Below are 19,979 nucleotides of genomic sequence, written 5' to 3'. Positions count from 1 at the left end.
GGTCAAGGGCAGGCCCGTGCGGCTGGAACCCACCCCCCTCTGGGCTTCGGGCCGAGATCCGATGCTGTACCCCACTGGCCCCCCTTTCCCGTGCCCATGGCCACCTAACCCTGCAGTTCTGACTGCAGGGGCACAGCGGGATTCCCACCGCACGGACCGGGGCTTGGCTGTGTCATTTACTGCGGCCACCGGGTGCCCCGGGCAAGCCTCACACCGTGCTCACGCCCTCGGGCCTGGGCTTCGGCCCTTCCAGCACCCCGGGGGGGCCCATTTCTCCCCGAAGGAGGAGAAACGGGTGGAGCAGACCTGAACCCAGCTGGCAGGGAGGAGGCGAGCCCGGCCCACATGACGGAACCCTCCCGAACGGCGGGCCGCACAGAAACCCGCACGCTGCACCCAGCACCTTAGGCTTTGAAATGGTCGCGGCTGGACGTCGGCTTGAGAACCTAGAATCTGGGGGAGCGGAGTGCACAGAAAAATACCCAAGCAACGTGGGGATGATCCATGCCCTTGCCTAGCTCCCCCACTGGCCTCTCATCTCCTCCACCCGGGGCCCGGGCCTTACTCTGCTCCGCCCGGCGGCCGCCACCTGACAGGCCCGGGCATAGAGCAGCAGCAGTGGCTGCAACAATGACCCCCGCAGCCCCGCGTGTCCTCTGCGCCGAGCCCTACGCGGAGCCCCTCGCTGCACTGCTTCATCGAAGAGTCACGCTAAATGAGGAGCTGGGTCTGGCCCTCATTTTTCAGAGGAGAAAACTGAGACTTGGACAGGCTACTTCATCAGTGCCCGCCCCTCATGCGCACAGCAAGCCCGCTCCGGGCTCTCCCGCACGCCCAGGCCACAGCTCCATTGTGAACAGCATCTCCAAGCGGTTCATCCAGGTCCCCTCATCTGCTCCCTGGTTGTTTTCTGCTTGTTCACTTGGTCACCCAGACCAAACCGTAAGATCCTACAGGGCAGAGATTGTGTCTTAGACGGTAGCAGCAAAGAGCTTCAGCTCTGAGGTCACAGGAGTATGGGTGCAAATCCTGGCTCTGCCAGTTAGTGGATGACTATACAGCCAGGGTTCTCTAGGGGAACAGAAGCAATAGGAGACCAGACAGACAGACAGATAGATAGGTAGGTAAATAGGTAGATAAGTAGAGAGATAAATAGGTAGGTAGATAGGCAGATAGATAGATTGACAGATTTACACTCCAAAGAACTGGCTCAGGTGATTCTGGAGGCCGAGTCCCATGATCTGCCCTCTGCAGGCTGGAGGCCCAGGGAAGCTGGTGGTATAGTGCCAATCGAAACCCAGATGTTCTACAACCAGGGAGCCCTGTCTGGTATGAGTCCCTGTCTGCATCCAAAAGCCCAAGGACTGGGAGCACCAATGTCATGAAGTCTGAAGGCAGGAGAAGCAGATGTCCTGGCTCAAGCAGAGAGAGTGTTTTTGCCCTTCCTCTGCCTTTTTGTCTTCAGTGAATTGGATGAGACCCACCGGCACTGGGGAGGGCCATCTGCTTTACTCCTTCTCCTGATCCAAATGCTAACCTCTTCCAGAAACAAGCCCCCCCAGAAATACCCAGAAGTGTCCCACCAATTAATTCTCTGGTCATCCTTAGCCCAGCTGAAGGGACACATAAGTCCAACCATCACAATGACCCTATGCAAGTCCCACAATCTCCCTAGCCTCATTTTCCTTCCCTGAGAAAGACAGGGATCATAACAATCGGAGGAACTTCTCCAACAGATGCCAGTAAGGTGTAAAATGCTAATGACCGCGGCCTGGCACGTAGTGAGCATTATACTAAAGACCAGTGCTTGTTGTTCTCTCTGAACAGGTTCACAGGGGGAGGCTGTGCCTTCTCAAGGCTTCACTGTGCTCTCACACTGGCATGGCCTCAGCCCTGCAGGCTGGAGACAATATTTCGGCCTGCGTTCTGGGAGAGAAGCAAAGGAGCTCAGCTTTCCTAGCCTCACCTGCCTCTGACAACCATCACACTTTGCTTGTTCACAGGAACCTGCCCTCCCTGCTGGAACCCTTCTGGGAGACACCGCTTCTGAATTCCACAACAGGCAAGTTGTTCCCAGGACGATAATCATGTGCCACATCCTTTCCTCAGATCTGCCGTGAGGCTTAGGGGGTGTGTGCTTACTCCATGGCATTTCCATCCTTTTCCTACACAGACTGTTCCATTCTAGCCTCGCCCCCACACTGCACCACCCATCACTCCTCCTCCCCAAAGGCCACGATCGCTCTCTCTCGGGGCGCCTCTGGCTTCAGCATCATTCTCAGTTAGGCCAACTCTATGGAAGTTCACTCCTCTTATCTGATTCCATAAATCAATCCTCCTTTTCCTTGGCCACTGCTCTTCTGTCTGGATTGTTCCCCTCGTTGTCCATTCATTTCATCCCATTGTGTATCCAACAAATAGTTACTGAGTGCCAACTATGTGCTGGGCAGCGGATCTGGAACAGGGAATGCGAGAGGCACTTTGTGCACAAGTGTGTAGAGCTGGACTGGTGAATTCAAATCGGATCCTTCACCTATTAGCTGACTGACCCAGAGCAAATGAACTAACCTCTCTGGGCCTAATTTTCTCCATTGATAAAATGTAGATGACAGTTCCTGTCTCATGGGACCCTCAAGGTTTAAATGGATGACACATACAGAGTGTTCAGAGAAGTACCTGGCACACAGTAAACATGCACGTGATGGATTCCACTTAGCACAACTATGCCTCCAACTATCACCCCATACGGAGTAAAGAAATATTATTATGCTGGCGAAGGCGACTACACTGCCTTTATGAAGGAGGAGAATGTGGTATAATGAGGTCATCCAACGAGGGAGGATCGGACCACTTAAAAAAAAGTGTCTGTGTCATCACACAGCTTTGTCTTCTTTCTGAATTTAAATCCCTAGAAGGTGAGGACTCACATGCTGCTTGTGAATCTGTCCCTAGACTAGAAATATAGCTGAGGGAGTCTAGGTAGTGTATTTATTAAAAGCAAAGCAGACAAGAGTACAAAAGACAATTCCAATGAGGGAAGAACAGTCTTTGCAACAAAAGGCACAAGTGGGTGTCTACATGCAAAGGCATGAAGTTGGACCCCTCCCTCACACCACACACAAAAACAGACTCAAAGTGCATCAGAGACCTAAATGCAAGAGCCAGGACTACAAAACTCTTAGGAAAAAAAAAAAAAAAAAGTAGGACTAAATCTCTGGCACCGTGAATTAGGTAGTGACTTATGAGATCTGATACCAAAAGCACAAACAATAAGAGAAAAAAAAACACGGACTTTACCAAAATTAAAAACTTTTGTGCTACAAGAGATACCATTAAGAAAGTGGAAAAGTCAGGATGCCTGGGTGGCTCAGCAGTTGAGCACCTGCCGCTGGCTCAGGGCATGATCCGTGGTCTCAGGATTGAATCCCACACTGGGCTCCCTGCCTGGAGCCTGCTTCTGCCTATGTCTCTGCCTTTCTCTGTGTCTTTCATGAATAAATAAATAAAATCTTAAAAAAAAGAAAAAAGAAAAGAAAAGAAAGAAAGTGGAAAAGTCAACCCATGGAATGGGAGGAAATATTTGCATATCAGAACTATAAAGGATTTGTTTGGAGAAAAAAAAAAAAACCTGTGGCTGGGGGTTTCACACGCTGGAAACTGAGAGGAGGCCCCTGATATTGCAAAGTGTAAAAAAAAAAGTACTTTTAATGAAAAATAATAATGAACAAGGATGGAAACAAAACAAAAAAAGATAACAGCAGAACCAAGCTGAACCATCCTGAACCAGCAAATTAGTACAATTCCTTCTAGTTTTTGTTTCACGTTTCAGTTCGTATCCCAGCTTTAAATATAGCAAGTATTAAATATGATGTGAAGCCATACTTTAACACCCTCTGTGCGAATTTTGCAATTCTAATAGAAAACACGCCATAAATTAGTCTGAGGTGACTCGTCTTTTCCAAATGTCTCAGGGTGTGATTGTCTCTAGAATGGGTGATCAGTGACTCCGGGGGCTTTCCCCCCTCCCTCTTCCTCCAGATTCTAACCTCACCACTTTTGCTGTAAAAGATCACTGTTGAAAACAGAAGGCAAACCTTTGTTCTTGCTCCTGAATAATCCAAATAAATTTCCTCCAAACGAATCAAGATTTACACACGACTTTTAACCTGGTGCCGGTCCGTAGAAATGGAGAGAAGCACCTAATGTAGGGGCCTTTCTTACTCAGGGATGCCTTCCAGGTACCTAAGATTCAAGAATATTTGCTGAGCGAACAATGACTAACGTGGGATTCACTTGTTATTTACTAGTCAGATAGCTTCTCCAAGGACATCACCGGAGACAAGTTATTATGGAGACACTTTAGATAGCTGAGCCCCTCCCGAGCATGCCCCATCTCTGCCTCGCTGGTAGGAGGTCTGTTCCACCCCCACCCATATCTGAACATTTGTCAGGCCAGGAAGCAAGATGCCAGAAGAAACCAAGCCTGTGGCCTGGATCCTTGCTGGTAGGCAGGAAGGAGGAAAAAAAAACCTTGTGAGCTAGCAGAGACCGAGCACCCTGGAGAGCTCACCCGATTCTTTCACACTTAGCGTTCCTGCAGAGAGAGGGAAAGGCTCAGGCCGGCAGCCAGGTGGTGGCTGGTTATACCGGAGAACTGCTGACCCATGGGGAGTGGAATCCACACTTAGGAGTAGCTGTGCTCAGCAACCTTCTCTCACTCTTCCTTCCAGCAATCCTGCAGGCAGGCCTTGTCATCTTGGCATTGAAGAGGCTCAGAGTGGTTAAGCAACTTGCCCAAAGCCACACAGCTACTAGCTGGTAGAGCTGCCGCCTGACCTATGCAAAGCCTGAGCTCGTACCAAGAACGCGTCTGATAGAGTCGCTAAGGTGATAGAGGGGGTCTCACCCCTAAAATTCATTCATAGCCTGATGGATTGTTTCCTCTTTTCCTTTCTGCAGTAACTTTCTCCCATCTAATGTTCTCCTCTGTCTCCTCTAGGGCTGGCCTGGGAAAATAAAAGTCCCCCACCTGGGGGTCAGGGATTAGGATTTAGCTACCATGAGAAGCACCTTACATACCCTCCATGGATCACACCTGAAGTGTGATCACACTTGGGGGATGTGACTGTGGGGTGACCAGGAATAGCTTCATGTGACTGAGACATGGCGCAGCAGAGCCTGGGGGTTGGCACCCTTGTGGTCTACACATGCGACACCATGTTCAAGAGCACTCACCAACACAAGGACCTCATTTAAGCTCTCTTGGGAAATGAGGGGCCCAGTGGAGGGTTTGGGCCAATCAGTGGCTCAAATCAATGGCTCAGGGAGATGCCTTCTGATGGAACGGGGTTCCAGTGAGCTGCTGCTGCGTAACAAATCATCCCCAAATTTAATGACTTAAAACAATGGCATTCTATCAACTCCCACAGTTTCTGTGATTCAGGAAATCAGGAAAGGAACAGTCGTTCTGGCTCAGGGTCTCCCGTGTCATTGTAATCAGACAGTGGCAGACGCGCTGGGAGCTGCCCAGACACTGCTCTCTTTCCATGGGCCTCTCCGCGGTCTCTCTGTGTAGACTGCTTTGGGCTTCCTGACGATATGGCAGCTGGACGGAGGTGGACTGCTCACGTGAAGCTTTCAAGAGGGACTCTTCAGGGAGCAAGGGGGAGGCTGATTGCCTTTTACTTCCCACTGTGGAAGCACAGAGCATCCCATCTACCATATTCTATTAGACAAAACAGTCACAAAAGCTGGCCCAGTGTCCAGGGGAAGGGATGGGGTTCCATCCAGTTCCTGATGAGAGGAATGCCAAAGAATTTGTGGACATTCTTTCAAACTGCCTCCACTGAGGTTGGGAGAAAGACAGAGAGAAGTAGTTAGCTGTGGAGATGACGCAGATATGTATGGCGGGGAGGGGGCACCACGCGGTCACTTCCCCATATACACAGCATCTTTCCAGAAGGGAAGCAGGCGGGCACTGGTAGACCAAATCAGTCAGAAAAATGAATAATAGGAGATTCTGAGCCACAATGGAAAGGCTGCCTAACAAATCAGCTAGTGAGGACAAAACCTCTGTCCTTGGAGATTTCCTTCAGAGGCAAAGTGAGCCAGATCTGAGGCCCGCAGACTTCGGTGAAAAAAGCAAATGACTAGTCAGGGTCCTGTCATTTGAAGGTGAACTATCACCCTGATCAGACTCCAAGATCAAGGAAAAAGACTGGCTCTCACGACAGGATCACAATAAACGAGTCCATGAAGGAAGGAACAAACAAGTAAAGGGCCTCTCCAATTAGGCCCCTGGGATGGAGAGGGCCACCCCCGGAATACTCAGACTCATTGGTCTGAGCGCCCCAGGAAGCAAAGCGCACACTGAGCGTCCTGTCTCAGGCTGCGTGACTAATGAGTCTGGGGTCCAGTGGTGGCCAGTGCAAAAAACCAGCAGGGCAGGCTACTGGCATAAAGCAGCCTCGAACCACTGGCTTGGTTTAGGAGTCTGGTGCAGACACACACTATTCCCCAACAAGCACCCAGTCTCTCCTCTGTGCCTCTCAGAACACACACTCCTGAGTTCTAGCTGGGGATGTGAGCACCCACCATGATAAAGAATACACGCCTCAGCCCCTCATGCAGTTAGGTGTGGTCAGGTGACTAACGGGGGCGGTCACTGGTTTATGAACAAAGATGAAGCGGCCTGGCCTGGTTTCCTCCTTCTTTCTGATGTCTGGGTATCAGTGGCCACTGGAGCAGTTTGGGAGCGCTGAGGAGGGCAGGGCTCTCTGTTGGCCCAGACTGCTCACCTCTGGGATGGAACACGTGAGAGACCTCATCCATTTAAGGCACTTCTTTAAAGCATCACTGTCCTTAGCCAATCTCTCAACTAATACGGAGTCCCGGGCCCACCTCCACTCCCCCACACTAAGAATTTCATGTTGGAAAAAAACAGAGAAGAAACACCTGACGTGGATCCTACAGGTCCCCCAAAGGATTTGCAGGTTTCCCTCTTTTCTCTGCCTCTCCCGGCTTCCCATTCCCTCCTACTCATCTGAGCATGAAACGTAGGTCTTCCAGGACTTGGTGAATGGCTGACACGGATGACCACCTGTGGTCCACGCCAATCAGCTCACGTGCAAGGGAAGGTTTACTCTGGGAGACAGAGGCCTTGGGCCTCCTGGGACCCGGGGCTGAGAAGGGGTGGGGGGGCATCCAGAGAAAGCCACTATTACCTCCTTCTGTCTCTGGGGGCGTGCCACCTCTGGCCTCTCAGATGGGTCCTCCAGGAGATGTACACCCCCTACTCAGCTCTGCTCTTCCCAGCTGTGGCTTCCATGTGGCTGCGTCCCACCCGTCCATGTTTGCTCAGCCTCTGAGGGCTTACTCAGCACTGAAGCATCTGGGAGGGAGGGATGACAGGGAGACACTCTGACTCGCTGCTGGCTGGCCCAAGAACAGGCCTTGGGTCAAGTGTCTGTGCCTCATTGGGTCCACGGTGGCTTAGGTGGTTGGGAACAGTACAGGAGCACAGAGGGCGGTTCTTCCAAAGGTTGTGAGTGGAAGACACAGTCGGGAAGGAGTGGAGGACAGGGCAGCTAATACAACATATCCTAATATATGCTGGTATCCGGACTATATGGCACAACGACGCATACTCTCACACGCGAGGACTAATGCAACATTCTTCCAGTCGGTAGTGTTGGGCAAAGGGGCGGCGGTGCACTCCTGGTCTTCCCCCCAATTGAAAATGAAGCTACTAGAGAATGGAGCAGCTCCTCGGACTTCTCTGGACTTCTCAGCACCTAGCAGAGTGCTCTCTGCCTAAGACCTTCATTAAAAGCTGACTACCAATGCAAATTTGAGCACCTCATACGATCACAAAAGGGACAAGACCTCAAGGAAAAAACTCATGGAAGGAGAACATGGCCCTGTGTCATTCTGTGGCATTCCAGAACCAAAGATTAACCAAACTGATAACCTGCTGAGTTTTCAGAGAGCAACAAGGAGGAAATGCGAAAGAGGTCGTCCTCCAGGAGGATCCAATGTGACAAGATATTTGCCAGATCAGAGCACACTTTCAACTTCTCACGGGCCAGAGTTCTCTTCTCAGGTAGCCAAACTGGGGCCAAAGAAGAAAGATGATCTCAGGACTGCATAACCTAAGAAGGAAGCTCAAGCTGTTAGTCGAGGGTAGGGGATGAGGAATATCCAACTCCTGGTCATCAAACCTCCCAAACACTTCTCACCCTGCAGAATTCACAGAACCTGTTGCTCCACAGTCTCGTTTACAGCATCGTCAAGCCCCAAGGAGACTTCTGGGCCGGGACAGCAGAGCCCAAGGAGAGCCACGGAGAATCAGATGCAATGATAACTGGCCCCTCCTGTACATTCCCTTACCAGGGCCGAGCATCTCATTCCCCCTGATTTTCTTCCTTGGGCTCCACCCTCCAAGTGCAGCATGCAAGGATCGGGTCTCCGCCGGCCATATCAGCCTCACAGCCCGCCACGCACCCCCACCCCACACACAAGCATATGCACACTTTGCTCCCGCCCTACCCTCTCTGGCTGGATGCCCAGCCTCATGCTTGTTTCTGGGTCCGTTTCTATTTATCTTTGAAGAGTAGGCAGAGACTTCTTTTCTCTGAAGTCCTGCCACGCTACCCCAGGGAAACTGTCACTCCTCGCTGTCTCAGTCACGCCCTCCAGTCTCCCACGGCGTGCTCCTCGCTCCTCTGCTACAGCATTTACCACACCTTCAGGTAATTATCTGCAGGGCACTCTGTTTCCCCCTGCAGACTGTGAGCAATTTTAATCTGATCTCGCTGCGTGTGTTTCTTCCAGAACCTGGGTGGGGCCAGGCAACAGGAGGCACTCTACTATGAATGGTCTGTGTGAGTAATCAGGAAGAGTCAGGGCAGTAACAGGGTGCTGGGGGAAGGCGGGGGACGGGGAGCTGATGAGGGCCACAAGCTGTCCACGGATGGGACACGTAAAGGTCTTCTGCATAACCAAGCAGCAGCTCCAAAAACTTGCAAAGGAGACTTGCAGAGAGGCAGGAAGCCCCACACGCGGTCCCACCTGAAACTTTCTCCACTGCCTTCGGCGTCCAGGCTGGACATCCTCACATGCCGATGGATGGACAGACAGAGTTGGAAGCCAGGAGAACCAAGAGAAGGGGGACGTGCCCGGGCACTGGGGGAGCCGAAAGAAACAGCTCCGAACACTACCACGGGGGCTGCGAGATCAGGAAGCAATTATGGTCTTGCGTGGAGAATCATTCCGACTTGCTTCTCAATGAGGGACGTTTCAGCAATGCTCAAGCTCCTGCTGCAATGGTTCGAGGAAAGGAAGCTTTCATGATGCACACACTAAAGTATAAAGAAGAAAACCCCCCAGGTACAGAAAGGTGGCAATCAGCCTCTCCCCCACTCCCCTGTTTTTTCCAACAAAGTCAGCATCTCTGCCCTTCCTAGCCCAGCTGGGCTCTCAAGCTCTCAAATTAAAAGTGGAAAAAAGGCTCCCACAATCCTGCCATTAATAGTACCTCCAGCAGCTTTATTCTAAGCAAGGCCAAATGAGTCCTTTTGTGGGGACGGTTCCTTCCTAGGGCCCCTCTAAGGCAGCTCTTGGCATCACTTGGCCACAAGTTTTATGGTAAATACCGACTACCCATCAAACTCGAGGTTGCAACATTTGGGGCTGGAGATGCCCTACACCCAGATTACTGGCCTTTTCCATCCGTACTTGAAAAATTATAATAAAGACAAGTACTCTCGCGTCTCATGCCCTCCACAATTTCTCTAGAAATGATCTTCGGCTGTTCGGTCACTTGGTTTTATCTGGCTGCATCCCCTCGGCTATCCCGTATTCTTGGAGGTGTTTATTTGAGAGGGCAGGGTGAGAAGCAATCGCTGTCTCCAACTCCCCTTTCCCAGGACTATCTATTCCCTGGAAGCCTGGACTCCAGCTCTCAACCAGAGTCTGTCGCTGGCGAATTTGGGTTGGCTGGGGCGTTAGGGCGGGCAGGGGAGAAAGATGCAAGCGCAACTGTCCTCGGGTGCCTGGAAGCAGAGGTGATGATGGTCTCGGTCAGACACTCGGAGGGGTGCTGACTCACCGTCTCCAGGTCCAGGACTGCTGTGGAGACAGAGTTAATGAGGCCTGCACACCACGTACAGGAAATGAGCATCTCGAAATAAAAGCTGGGAGACGGCCTACGAGCCAAGCACGCGGCTCTGCAACCCCAAAGAGCACACAGAGCAGCACCGCTCCCCACCCAGAAAATTCACTCTCAACTACCTCGGTCGGTCTCCTCCACACCCCACCTGCGCTCGCCTCTCTCTCAGCCCTGGTCTCGCTTTGCTTTTGTGCTTTGGTCACTCTCCAGCACTTCACGTCCCCTCATTCGGATTTCTACTGCCACACGGGGCGCACAGCTGGGCCCTGCGAGTGTGGCTTCCTGGGGACCGTATTCATTTGCGAGGGCTGCCGTGAACACAGTACCACGCACCAGCTGGCTTGAACAACAGAAATTTACTGTCTCGCAGTTCTGGAGGCAGGATGTTGGCAAGGTTGGCTCCTTCTGAGGCCTGGAGGAAGAATCTGTTCTGTGCCTCTCCCCTAACTGCTGGTGGTTTGCTGGCAATCTTTGGGGTCCTTTGGCTCATGGACATATTGTCCCCAATTCCTGCCTTCATGTCCACACGGCATTCTCCCCGTGTGTCTGTGTCCAGATCTGTCCTTTTAGTAAGGGCCCCAGTCAGACTGGATTAGGGGCCCAGCTTGCTCCGACACAACCTCATCTGAATTAATTATATCTGCAATGACCCTGTTTGTAAATAAGGTCACGTCCTGAGGCACAGGGGTTTCAGACCTCAACATATGAACACAACTCAAGAGAGGCCATGACCCTCACTGGATCCTCTGCATGCAGCTCAAGGCCTGGCACATGGAGGCACCTCGTTACCTGCCCACTGGCAAGAACACCAGTAAGGGTTGCCTGTTTGCTCTCTTGTTCTCCCTCTCTTTCTCTCTCTCTTTCCCTCCCTAATTCAATCTCTCTCTCTCTCACACACAGAAACAAACACACACACTTCTACAGAAGAAACAGGACAAAGCTGTCACTGTTAGCTTCTGGGGAGGTGCCAAACCTCATGCCCAGCTTTCCAAATTCTCCTTGAGCGTTATCACCAGGATACAGCAGGCAAGATAAAGAAACTGCAACCCAATTGCCAAAATACTCAATTAACTATCTTGGCATTGGTGGCTTTTTTAGAAATGCTTAACTCTCCAGCATTCCTCATGGAATAGGAAGGTGGACAGGCATCATTAGTCTTTCCTACTGCGAGAAACCGAGTACAGACAGAGGGAACACATGCCAGCCTTCATATGCAACCATCCCCATGAGCTCCCAGGACCAAGGGCTGGGTGTGCACCCATCGCCTGGAGTTCCTGGTCCCAGGTGAGTGATAACCAGACGGTAGTGTCACAAGGTGACGTGAAGAATGTTAGCTTGTACACGGGACGACCCAGGTTCCTGTCCTGGCTTTGAGGAAGACTCTGTTCAATCTGTTCAAGTGGCTTTACCACTTACAGGCTACGTGGACACGGCACAACCACGGAACAACCTGCATGATCCTCGAGCTCTTCATCAAGAAATGGCCATCGTTTTCTGGGAGAGGACTTTCTCTCATAGGAATTTCGTGAGACTGGATAGGAAAATACAGGTACAGGGTTTAAACTGGTGCCTGCCATTTGCTTAGGGCTCCGAGTGATGGTTACCCATATCCATATATGCATCTCCTATATGCCTGTTCTCCTTTCCAAGGCCTGACCCCCTCACCATTACCCGGGTCTCTGTAAGCTCTCTGTAGTGACAGCAATCAGAATTGGGATTCACTTAAGAGATACTCATTTTATTAGTCATTTACTATTGTATAACGTATTTCTGCAAAACGTACAGGCTTAAAAAAAACAAACATTTATGATCTGCCAGTTTCCGTGGGTCAAAAATCCAGGAGTGGCTTAGCTCTCGCTCGAAACCTCTTACAAGGTTATAACCAAGGTGTGTGTCAGGGCCACTCAGCTCAAGGCTCGGCTAGGGGAGGAGCCACTTCCAAGCTCATTCAAGGCGGCCACTGATGGGTCTTCAGGTCCTCACTGGCTTTTGATCAGAGCCCTGCCCAGTTCCTTGCCACATGGGCCTATTCATGAGGAGGCTCGCAACATGGCAGCCAGCTCCCATCAGCATAAGCAGGAGCGAGTAAGCAAAACAGACGCCGAAGTCCTTTCTAATCTTGGAAGTGGCATTCAATCAACTGTGCTGCTACTTTCCTTACTAAAAATTGACTTGCTCATGTTCACAGCAGCGTTCTTCACGACAGCCAAAAGGAGGAAGCAACTCAAATGTCCATCAACAGGTGAATGAATAAATAAAATGTAGAAATTGATTCCACACTCACGTTCACAGCGGCGTTCTTCACAACAGCCAGAAAGGGAGAAGCAACTCAAACGTCCATCAACAGGTGAATGAACAAACAAAATGTTGTACAGACCCATGATGGAAGGTTAAGGTTGTACAGCCTTAATTAAAAAGGAAGGAAGTCTTGACACATGTCACAGCATGAATGAGCCTTAGGACATGACGCCAAGTGAACTAAGGCAGTCACAAAGGGACAAATACTGCACGATTCCACTTAGATGAGTTAGAGTAGTCAAATTCATAGAAACAGAGAGTTGAATGGTGGTTGTCAGGGGCTGGAGTGGAGAAGAGGTAGCTGTTTAATGGGTACAGAGTTTCAGATTTGCAAGATCAAAAAGTTCTGGAGATCGGATGCACAGCAATGCATATATATCTAACACCATTGAACTATACACTTAAAAATGTGTAAGTTCACATTATGTGTATTTTGACACAATTTTTAAAAACCCCATGCAAGTCACAAAGTCTAGATCACATTCAAAGGATGGGACTATACCAAGGCGTGAACCCTAGGGGGTAAGGATCATTGCAAGATGCCTGTCCCTTCAGTCATTTATCTAAAGTTGAAAAGAATCTCTGTTCAGTTAGGATCGAATTTAATATATCTGAGGCTACCTGAGTGCTGGCCACACCCAACATCTGCCTGGCAGTACCTGCTGACTCTCAGATGTGTTCCTAAGAAACAAAAAGCCACATGCATGCCTGCTCCATCTTACTGGTTTTGGAATTATCTGGTAAACAGGCTATGTTTCCAATCAATGAATCCTCAATTAAAAATCGATCCCACCACAGTGTTCTTTGGTCTTTATTACATCCTGGATGGAATAGAAAAGTATGGTAATGGTTGCACTTTCACGGTCCACTCCCACTTCCAAGTCCTGACAGTTTGTTGTTAGTTTTAAAGGCCAGGGATAAAGACAGGAACTAAATTGGGATGAGGAAGAAGGGGAGGAGAGGCACACACAGCTGGTGTCTCTAAAGTGGAGACACTGCTTTTTCATACCCTCATCAAGTCGGAAGAAAAGTATTTCAAGCACCGTATTTCCTGTCTTCAGGCCAGTTCTCTGCACTCCATCCAAATAAACATTATAAAATATAATTTTCTTTTCCCACATCAATTGAAAGCAAAGACGCATTTTTCAAGGGCTGGGAGCCCAGGAGGAGCAGATAGGATATTTTCTCACTAAATGAGCTCATATGCAGGAGGTGCTTAGCAAAGTGTCTGGTGCATGGTAAGACTCGATAAATGTTCACTATTATTAGGATGACAAGGAGCCAAATCCTGTGCTGTATAAGGACCATATTTTGACTAGTCCTGATGCCTCTGAAATTCTTCAGGAAGACACTGCATGAGGCTCAGTCCTCAAAAGCCCAGTACAAGTCGGGTTTGCCCCCCAGCACCGGTACACTGGTGTTCCTTTGTTCAAGCACCAAAATTAGTAGCCAGTTCGCATTTAGAAGCTCCACGATAGAGAAAAGCATACCCTTTGATACTGAAATCACACCCCGAGCAGGAGGACGCTCATATCACAGGAGGAATAGCCAGCAAGTCTAGATTCTCATCTCAGGCTCACTGAAGGGCATATTCCCATTGAGGGAATGAGAGAAGCATCTACTCTATTTAAACAACGGCAATAATACTCATTATTTTAATACATGGTATATACTTGAACTCACAAAACTTACACACGTATATAGCATAATACCACATAAAGTACAAATTAAATACAGCTTCATGGGGTACCCGGGTGGCTCGGTTGGTTAGGGGTCCAACCCTTGATTTTGGCTTAGGTCATGATCTCAGAGTTGTGAGCTCAAGCCCCATGTCGGGCTCCATGCTCAGCATGGAACCTGTTTAAGATTCTCTCTCCCTCTCCCTCTGCTCACACTCACATGCACGCGTGCTCTCTCTTTCTCTCTCTCAAAAAACAAATAAACACAGCTTCATAACATAACGCCCTACAAAGAACTCTTTTCTAGTATACAGCACTTACTGAATCCACTATGTGCAAGGCATCGTGCTACTAGGTAGGATCTGTGGGATCCAAGGGGCGGGGGAAGGCATGCTTCTTGTTCTTTGGTAGCTGGCAAGAGTGCCTTTCCACAATGGGCACCCTTGCTTGGAGACTGTCATGCTAAATGGCACCTGACAGCTGTCACCCACGCCTTAATGGGACTTGTTTCCTGAGAGCTTACTTTCCACAGGGATGTCATTTGGGCACAGAAGGCACAAAGCCAAGATGTGAAGGAAAGCTACTCCATTATGTACTTGCCAAGAGCTGGGCTTTGTGTGCATGTGTCCACCACTGACTTACCCTATACCGCATGTTTATAACATAAGAGTACAATGCAGAGAGAGAGAGAAAGGAGCCAGACTTAGAAATACAAATTTCAACCAGCCATCAGAGAAACAGTTCTTAGGGGAAAGCAAAAAATCTGCTTCAGCAAAATGCACGGATAAGCACATGGAGGGTAGGGGATGCTAGCAAAACCCAAACCATCAGGATATATTCTCTAACTTCAAGTTTTAGACTAAGGGGTCATTTTGCTGAACATCTCATGGCACCATTGGTGAGTCTAGGATGCATGAAGACATAATTAACCATATAAGAAACAGTATTTACAAAAATGTTCCTCTGTATCTCCTATATATGCTAATATTTGATTTTGTGACTGCTCTTCTCCTACTTGACATCTATCACTGCTGATGGCAGATGCCATAGGAGGTATAATGCATGTGTTGTGGTTTATAAAAATTTGACTTTGTGCAAAGGCTAGAAACACCTTACCGTTCAATCAGCAGTTGAGAAATTCCTAGGCAATAGGGAGCCTGGGTGGCTCAGCTGGTTGAGGGTCCAGCTCTTGGTTTCAGCTCAGGTTATAATCTCATGGTTGTGAGATCAAGCCCCTGTATAGGGCTCTGTGCTGGGTGTGATGCCTGCTTAAGATATTCTCCCTCTCTCTCTCTCTCCCCACCACCTCCACTCACTCACACATGCTCTCTCTCAAAAAGAGAAAAAGAAAAGAATTCCCAGGCAATGGCAAGATTAAAATCCTCTCTAAAGTTAGTATAAAACAGTGGTTCTCAGAATTAATGTATATTTGAATCACTTGGAAAGCTTGTTCAAACACAGACTGCTGGACCCATTTCCTGGGTTGATTCTGTTGATCTAGAGAAGCAGCCTGAGCTCTGTATTTCCAAAGAGTTCCCACATGATACTTATCTCAGGATTATATTCTGAAAATCACTGGGGAAGGGAAAACTCAAGGAAAGGATTGTCCAGACAAGAACAATCAGACCCTAATCCTACCCAAGACTCACCTCCTGTGGCTGTTCTCTGCACAAATTTTGGCAAAATCTATGTTTTGGCAAAATCAATCTTTTCTTGTCTATGGCCCTCAGGCATGCAGACTTGGATTGGTCATAATCCTTGATGTGTGACCTACCCTCAACCTATTCATTCATTCACTTATTTTTAATAACATAATAAACATCAACCAAAACAAAGGCTAGGACTTTGAAAAGGACCTACTTATAACTTCAAGGAGCTGGCTCCATCCAGCCTGCCTCCCAACATATGAGGTAACCAGTTAGCTGCCTTTCTCTTGCTTTTCTGGCTTATGATTTTACACAGTCTATAAACTGTGGTAAACAGCAGAATACTGGGTAACAGTCAAAACAGATGAACTCTACCAACAAACAATAATGTAGGTGAATCACAGCAAAAGGATAATTAAGTGAAAAAAGAAATGACTGCGTACAGATCATACCAGTTTACAACATTAGAAGTATGTGATGACTTAACATGGATGCCCATTTTTAAATCTTTATATATTTTTTTGATCACTGAAAAATTGATTTCTCAGAGATTAAAAAAATATGTGTTTACCAGAAAAGTCAATGAGTGAAGAAAAAGTACCTGGCCAGTTTTAACAGAGGAGGTATGACCCCACTGTATCCTTGTAGGCTCCCTGCTTTTTAGGGAGCTCACCTTTCCATCCCCCTCAACTGCATCCTCTCAAATTCCATAAAATTGTTCTGAGATTGCAAGTCCTGATAGGAGCAGGCAATTCACACAAGAGGGAACTAAGTAGTAAACAAACACACAGGGGAAAATGTTGACTCTGCTCATAATCAGAGAAATGCAAATTAAAGCATTTGGGGAGCTATCATTCTATGATTACTAACTTAGCAAAAATGGAAAAAACAGAACAGCAGTGAATGCCCAGGATATGACAGTAAAACTGACACACACAGACATTGCTAGTACCCATGTAAAGAAAGGAAAAAACTGCTTCCCACAGCTGCATGTGGAGGTGTAAGCCATGATCTGTGCAGATGCCCCACTCTGCAGAATTTATCCTAAAGAAGTAATGCAATGGAAGGAAACAGCCCAGGCGGTCCCCAACAATGCAACAATTTAGAAAACCACAGTAGAGCATCCTGACTATATGCAACACAGCCAGAGGTAAATTATAGTTTTGAAGAGAAAATGTGTACATGATACTTCAGACAGGAGAAATATGAAATCCAAAACGGTAGGCGCATTACAGGTAAAAGCATGTGTACAGGAGCTGCAAGGGAAAGTGCAAACGTTAGCATGGCTGTTGTATTTGGAGTGGATATGGGTGTTGTTTTCTTCCTTTTGGTGTTACTGTCATATGGTGATGCAATTATTTTTTAGAGCTTTGGAGGTTTCCTACCTTGAGAGCTTTCACAGCTCTCCTCGTCGCTGTTGTCTTGACAGTTATTTTGCCCATCGCAGATGAAGCTCTTGTCAATGCAGAGGCCGTTCTTGCAGTGGTAGCGGGCGGTGGAGCAAAGCAGAGGGTTGGCCGCTGTGAAGGGAAAACAGAGCAGGTCACCAGGGAGGCCAGCAAGTCCCATGGAGAATCCCTGGAACCAGGAGTGTGTCCCGCTCAGGAAGCAGTGAGTCCCCTTCTAGGATGGTTGACTAAAAGACCATCCTGCAAAACTGGCCTGTTAATGAGGGGGACAGGATAAGACTTACCTTGCCTCATTCTAAAAGCTCCTTTGCCCAAGTCACCAGGCCGTGCCCTGTAACCATTGGTATGTGGCCAGAAGGCAATGCCTCACTCTGCATGGTTAACCTCCAAGAGGGCTAGCTGCCTCTGACGGGCCCGGGGCAAAATCTGAATCTCCTGGGAGAGTCACAAGTGATCTCTTATGGGTAGCATACGGCCCACAGAGAAGCAAAGCCTGAAGGAGGAGCTGAGTCAGGGAATCCATGAACCTCTGCGACCCACGGAGTGACAGCACGATCTGTTCCAAGAGCTGCGTTGGGATTCTTCTGGTTCTATAACTATGGACTAGCCTCTTAACCCCTCGTGTATCTTCATGGCTCCCCATGGTAAACTCACTGGTCTCAATTTCTTTGCAATCAAAGTAGTCCTTTAACCTACTTGGTCAGCCTGAGCAGCATCTCTGTGAGGCTCCCTGTTCTAGGCACTTTCAGAACCTCAAAAGAAATGACAGGTATGGAGGCACCTGGGTGGCTCAGCTGCTTAAGTGTCTGCCTTCGGCTCAGGTCATGACCTCAGGGCCCTGGGATGGAGCCCCATGTCGGGCTCCCTGCTCAGCGGGGGAGTCTGCTTCTCCCTCTCCCTCGGTGTTCTCTTGTCCTCTTGTTCTCTCCCCCAAATAAATAAATAAAATCTTAAACAACAACAACAACAAAAAGAAATGACAGGTATAGTCCCTCCCCTCGAGGAAGAGGGTGGAAACCAAACAGTGTGAGGTCAACACAAAGCTTCTTAACAACACACAAGCAAATTTCCACAGAAGATCAGCATTTTCACAACGCAGTTCCCCTTGATCCAGTTCCGTGCAGTGCAATTCAAACAAGGCTCATTCCAGAGCTCTATTTTCAATAAATGAAATAGCAAAGTAGAAATCAGTCCAATCCCAGCTCTGCCAGTTATGAGCTGCGTAATCCTGTGCAAATTACTTCACCTCTTCGAGCTTCGGTTTCTTTATCTATAGATGGGACTGGCTACAAAATGTGTGGGGCCCAGTGCAAACCGAAAATGCGGGTTTGGTGGGGAGGGGTCAGCTGTTTGAAAATTAAAAATTCAAGAAAGGCATAACAGCAAGCATGGCACACTTCCAGGCTGAGCCTGGGCCCCTACAGCTGTGCCGGTGACAGGCCCTGCTTACAGCATTAATTTGCACATCAAATGAGATGACATGTGAGCAAATGTGCAGTGCAAAGTCTGACTCGCAGCACTGGCTCAGGGAACGTGAGACACGCTCCCCTAGTTAGGTCTGTCTTGGTCCCAAGAGCACGGCCCTCCCTGCAGAGGCAGTACTGGCATGATGAGGAGGGGTCACACTGGATGTCGAGTAATGAACGGAGCCCACACTTGCATTACATGTGGTGGGAAGAGCACCAGGTTGGGGCGCCAGGTGCCCAGCACAGAGATTGCTAAGGGATCAGGGGCGAGTCCGCTGTGGTGTTCCTCGGTGGACCTCAACTGCAAGATGGCATTTGTAATACATCTTCCCCGCATGCTTCGCGGAGCTACTATTTAGATACACACAGATCGAGGCTGCAAGGGCTCGAAGACTTCACAGGGCTTCAAAAACCCTAAGGACTCAGAGGTCTGGCTTTCTTTGTTTTTGTTTTTTGTTTTTTGTTTTTTGTTTTTAATATCCGTAACTATTTAACTCAGGAAGTTTGACTTGAAAGGTCAGAGAAGGTAGAGGGCTGGAGGAAGCCAGGGCTCTCGGTTTTAAGGATAATGGGCCAGTGTAAAGTCAAACAAAAGTCGTCTGGCCTGAAATATACGTTTTAATGATCTAAATCGCTGTGGGCCAGAGAATGGTTCAACTTGATCAGAATGAAACCGAGGTCTGATTTCAGCCAAAACCAAAATGGGGAAGCCCAAACCACAAATCACGTTCGGTTTCTGTCCAAGGCAGCCCTCCAAACCCTTCAGCATCCCACCGTGGTGGCCTTCAGCGTTCCCTGGGACCTTGTGGGTCCCGTGTATGCAGCCAAAGTGTCAGCAGCAATCAGCTCACTCCGACGGACAGCCTCGGAAAGGGGCCCTAATTGCTCCAAGATGGGGTGTTTGCACACGTATGTGAACACCCTGCTGGGGAATCTGTGCTGAATCAACCTCGCTGACAGTGCTGGCAAATACTTGCTTTTCTTCAGCCTTACACCCTTTCAATCCTGCAAACTTACCCACGGAAAAGAAGTCATCTGTGTGTGTGTGTGTGTGTGTGTGTGCGCATGCACGTGTGTACACACATAGATTATATATATACATGTACACAAGTATGTGTGGATACAGATCACAGACACCTTCAAGATTGACGTAAGACACAGCTCTGATAAAGAATCCAGACTGGCTGAAAACCCGGTCACAGACTGGCTTTACCGCATGTAAGTAACTGAAAAGACTAGCACCCCAACTATATAAAGATCTCTCCCAACTACAGAGGAAAAAAGACAAACGACTCAGTAGGAAAATGGGCAAA

At 48.7% G+C, this 19,979-nt stretch overlaps 1 protein-coding gene across 4 annotated transcripts in view; it reads right to left on the bottom strand.

Moving 5' to 3' along the window:
• Positions 1 to 19,979, bottom strand: part of LDLRAD3 (low density lipoprotein receptor class A domain containing 3) — a 232,023-nt gene that overhangs the window by 86,511 nt on the left and 125,533 nt on the right. For all 4 annotated transcript variants that reach the window (XM_072791133.1, XM_072791135.1, XM_072791134.1 and 1 more), the window contains one exon: positions 17,177 to 17,311. In XM_072791133.1, coding sequence (XP_072647234.1) covers positions 17,177 to 17,311 — 135 coding nt within the window. The remainder of the gene's footprint in view (positions 1 to 17,176; positions 17,312 to 19,979) is intronic.

Source organism: Canis lupus, chromosome 21 (genome assembly GCF_048164855.1).
Source record: "Canis lupus baileyi chromosome 21, mCanLup2.hap1, whole genome shotgun sequence".
Classification (NCBI taxonomy): Eukaryota; Metazoa; Chordata; class Mammalia; order Carnivora; family Canidae; genus Canis; species Canis lupus.
The sequence above is the reverse complement of the archived record's forward strand: the minus strand, read 5'-3'. Positions and strand labels throughout refer to the sequence as shown.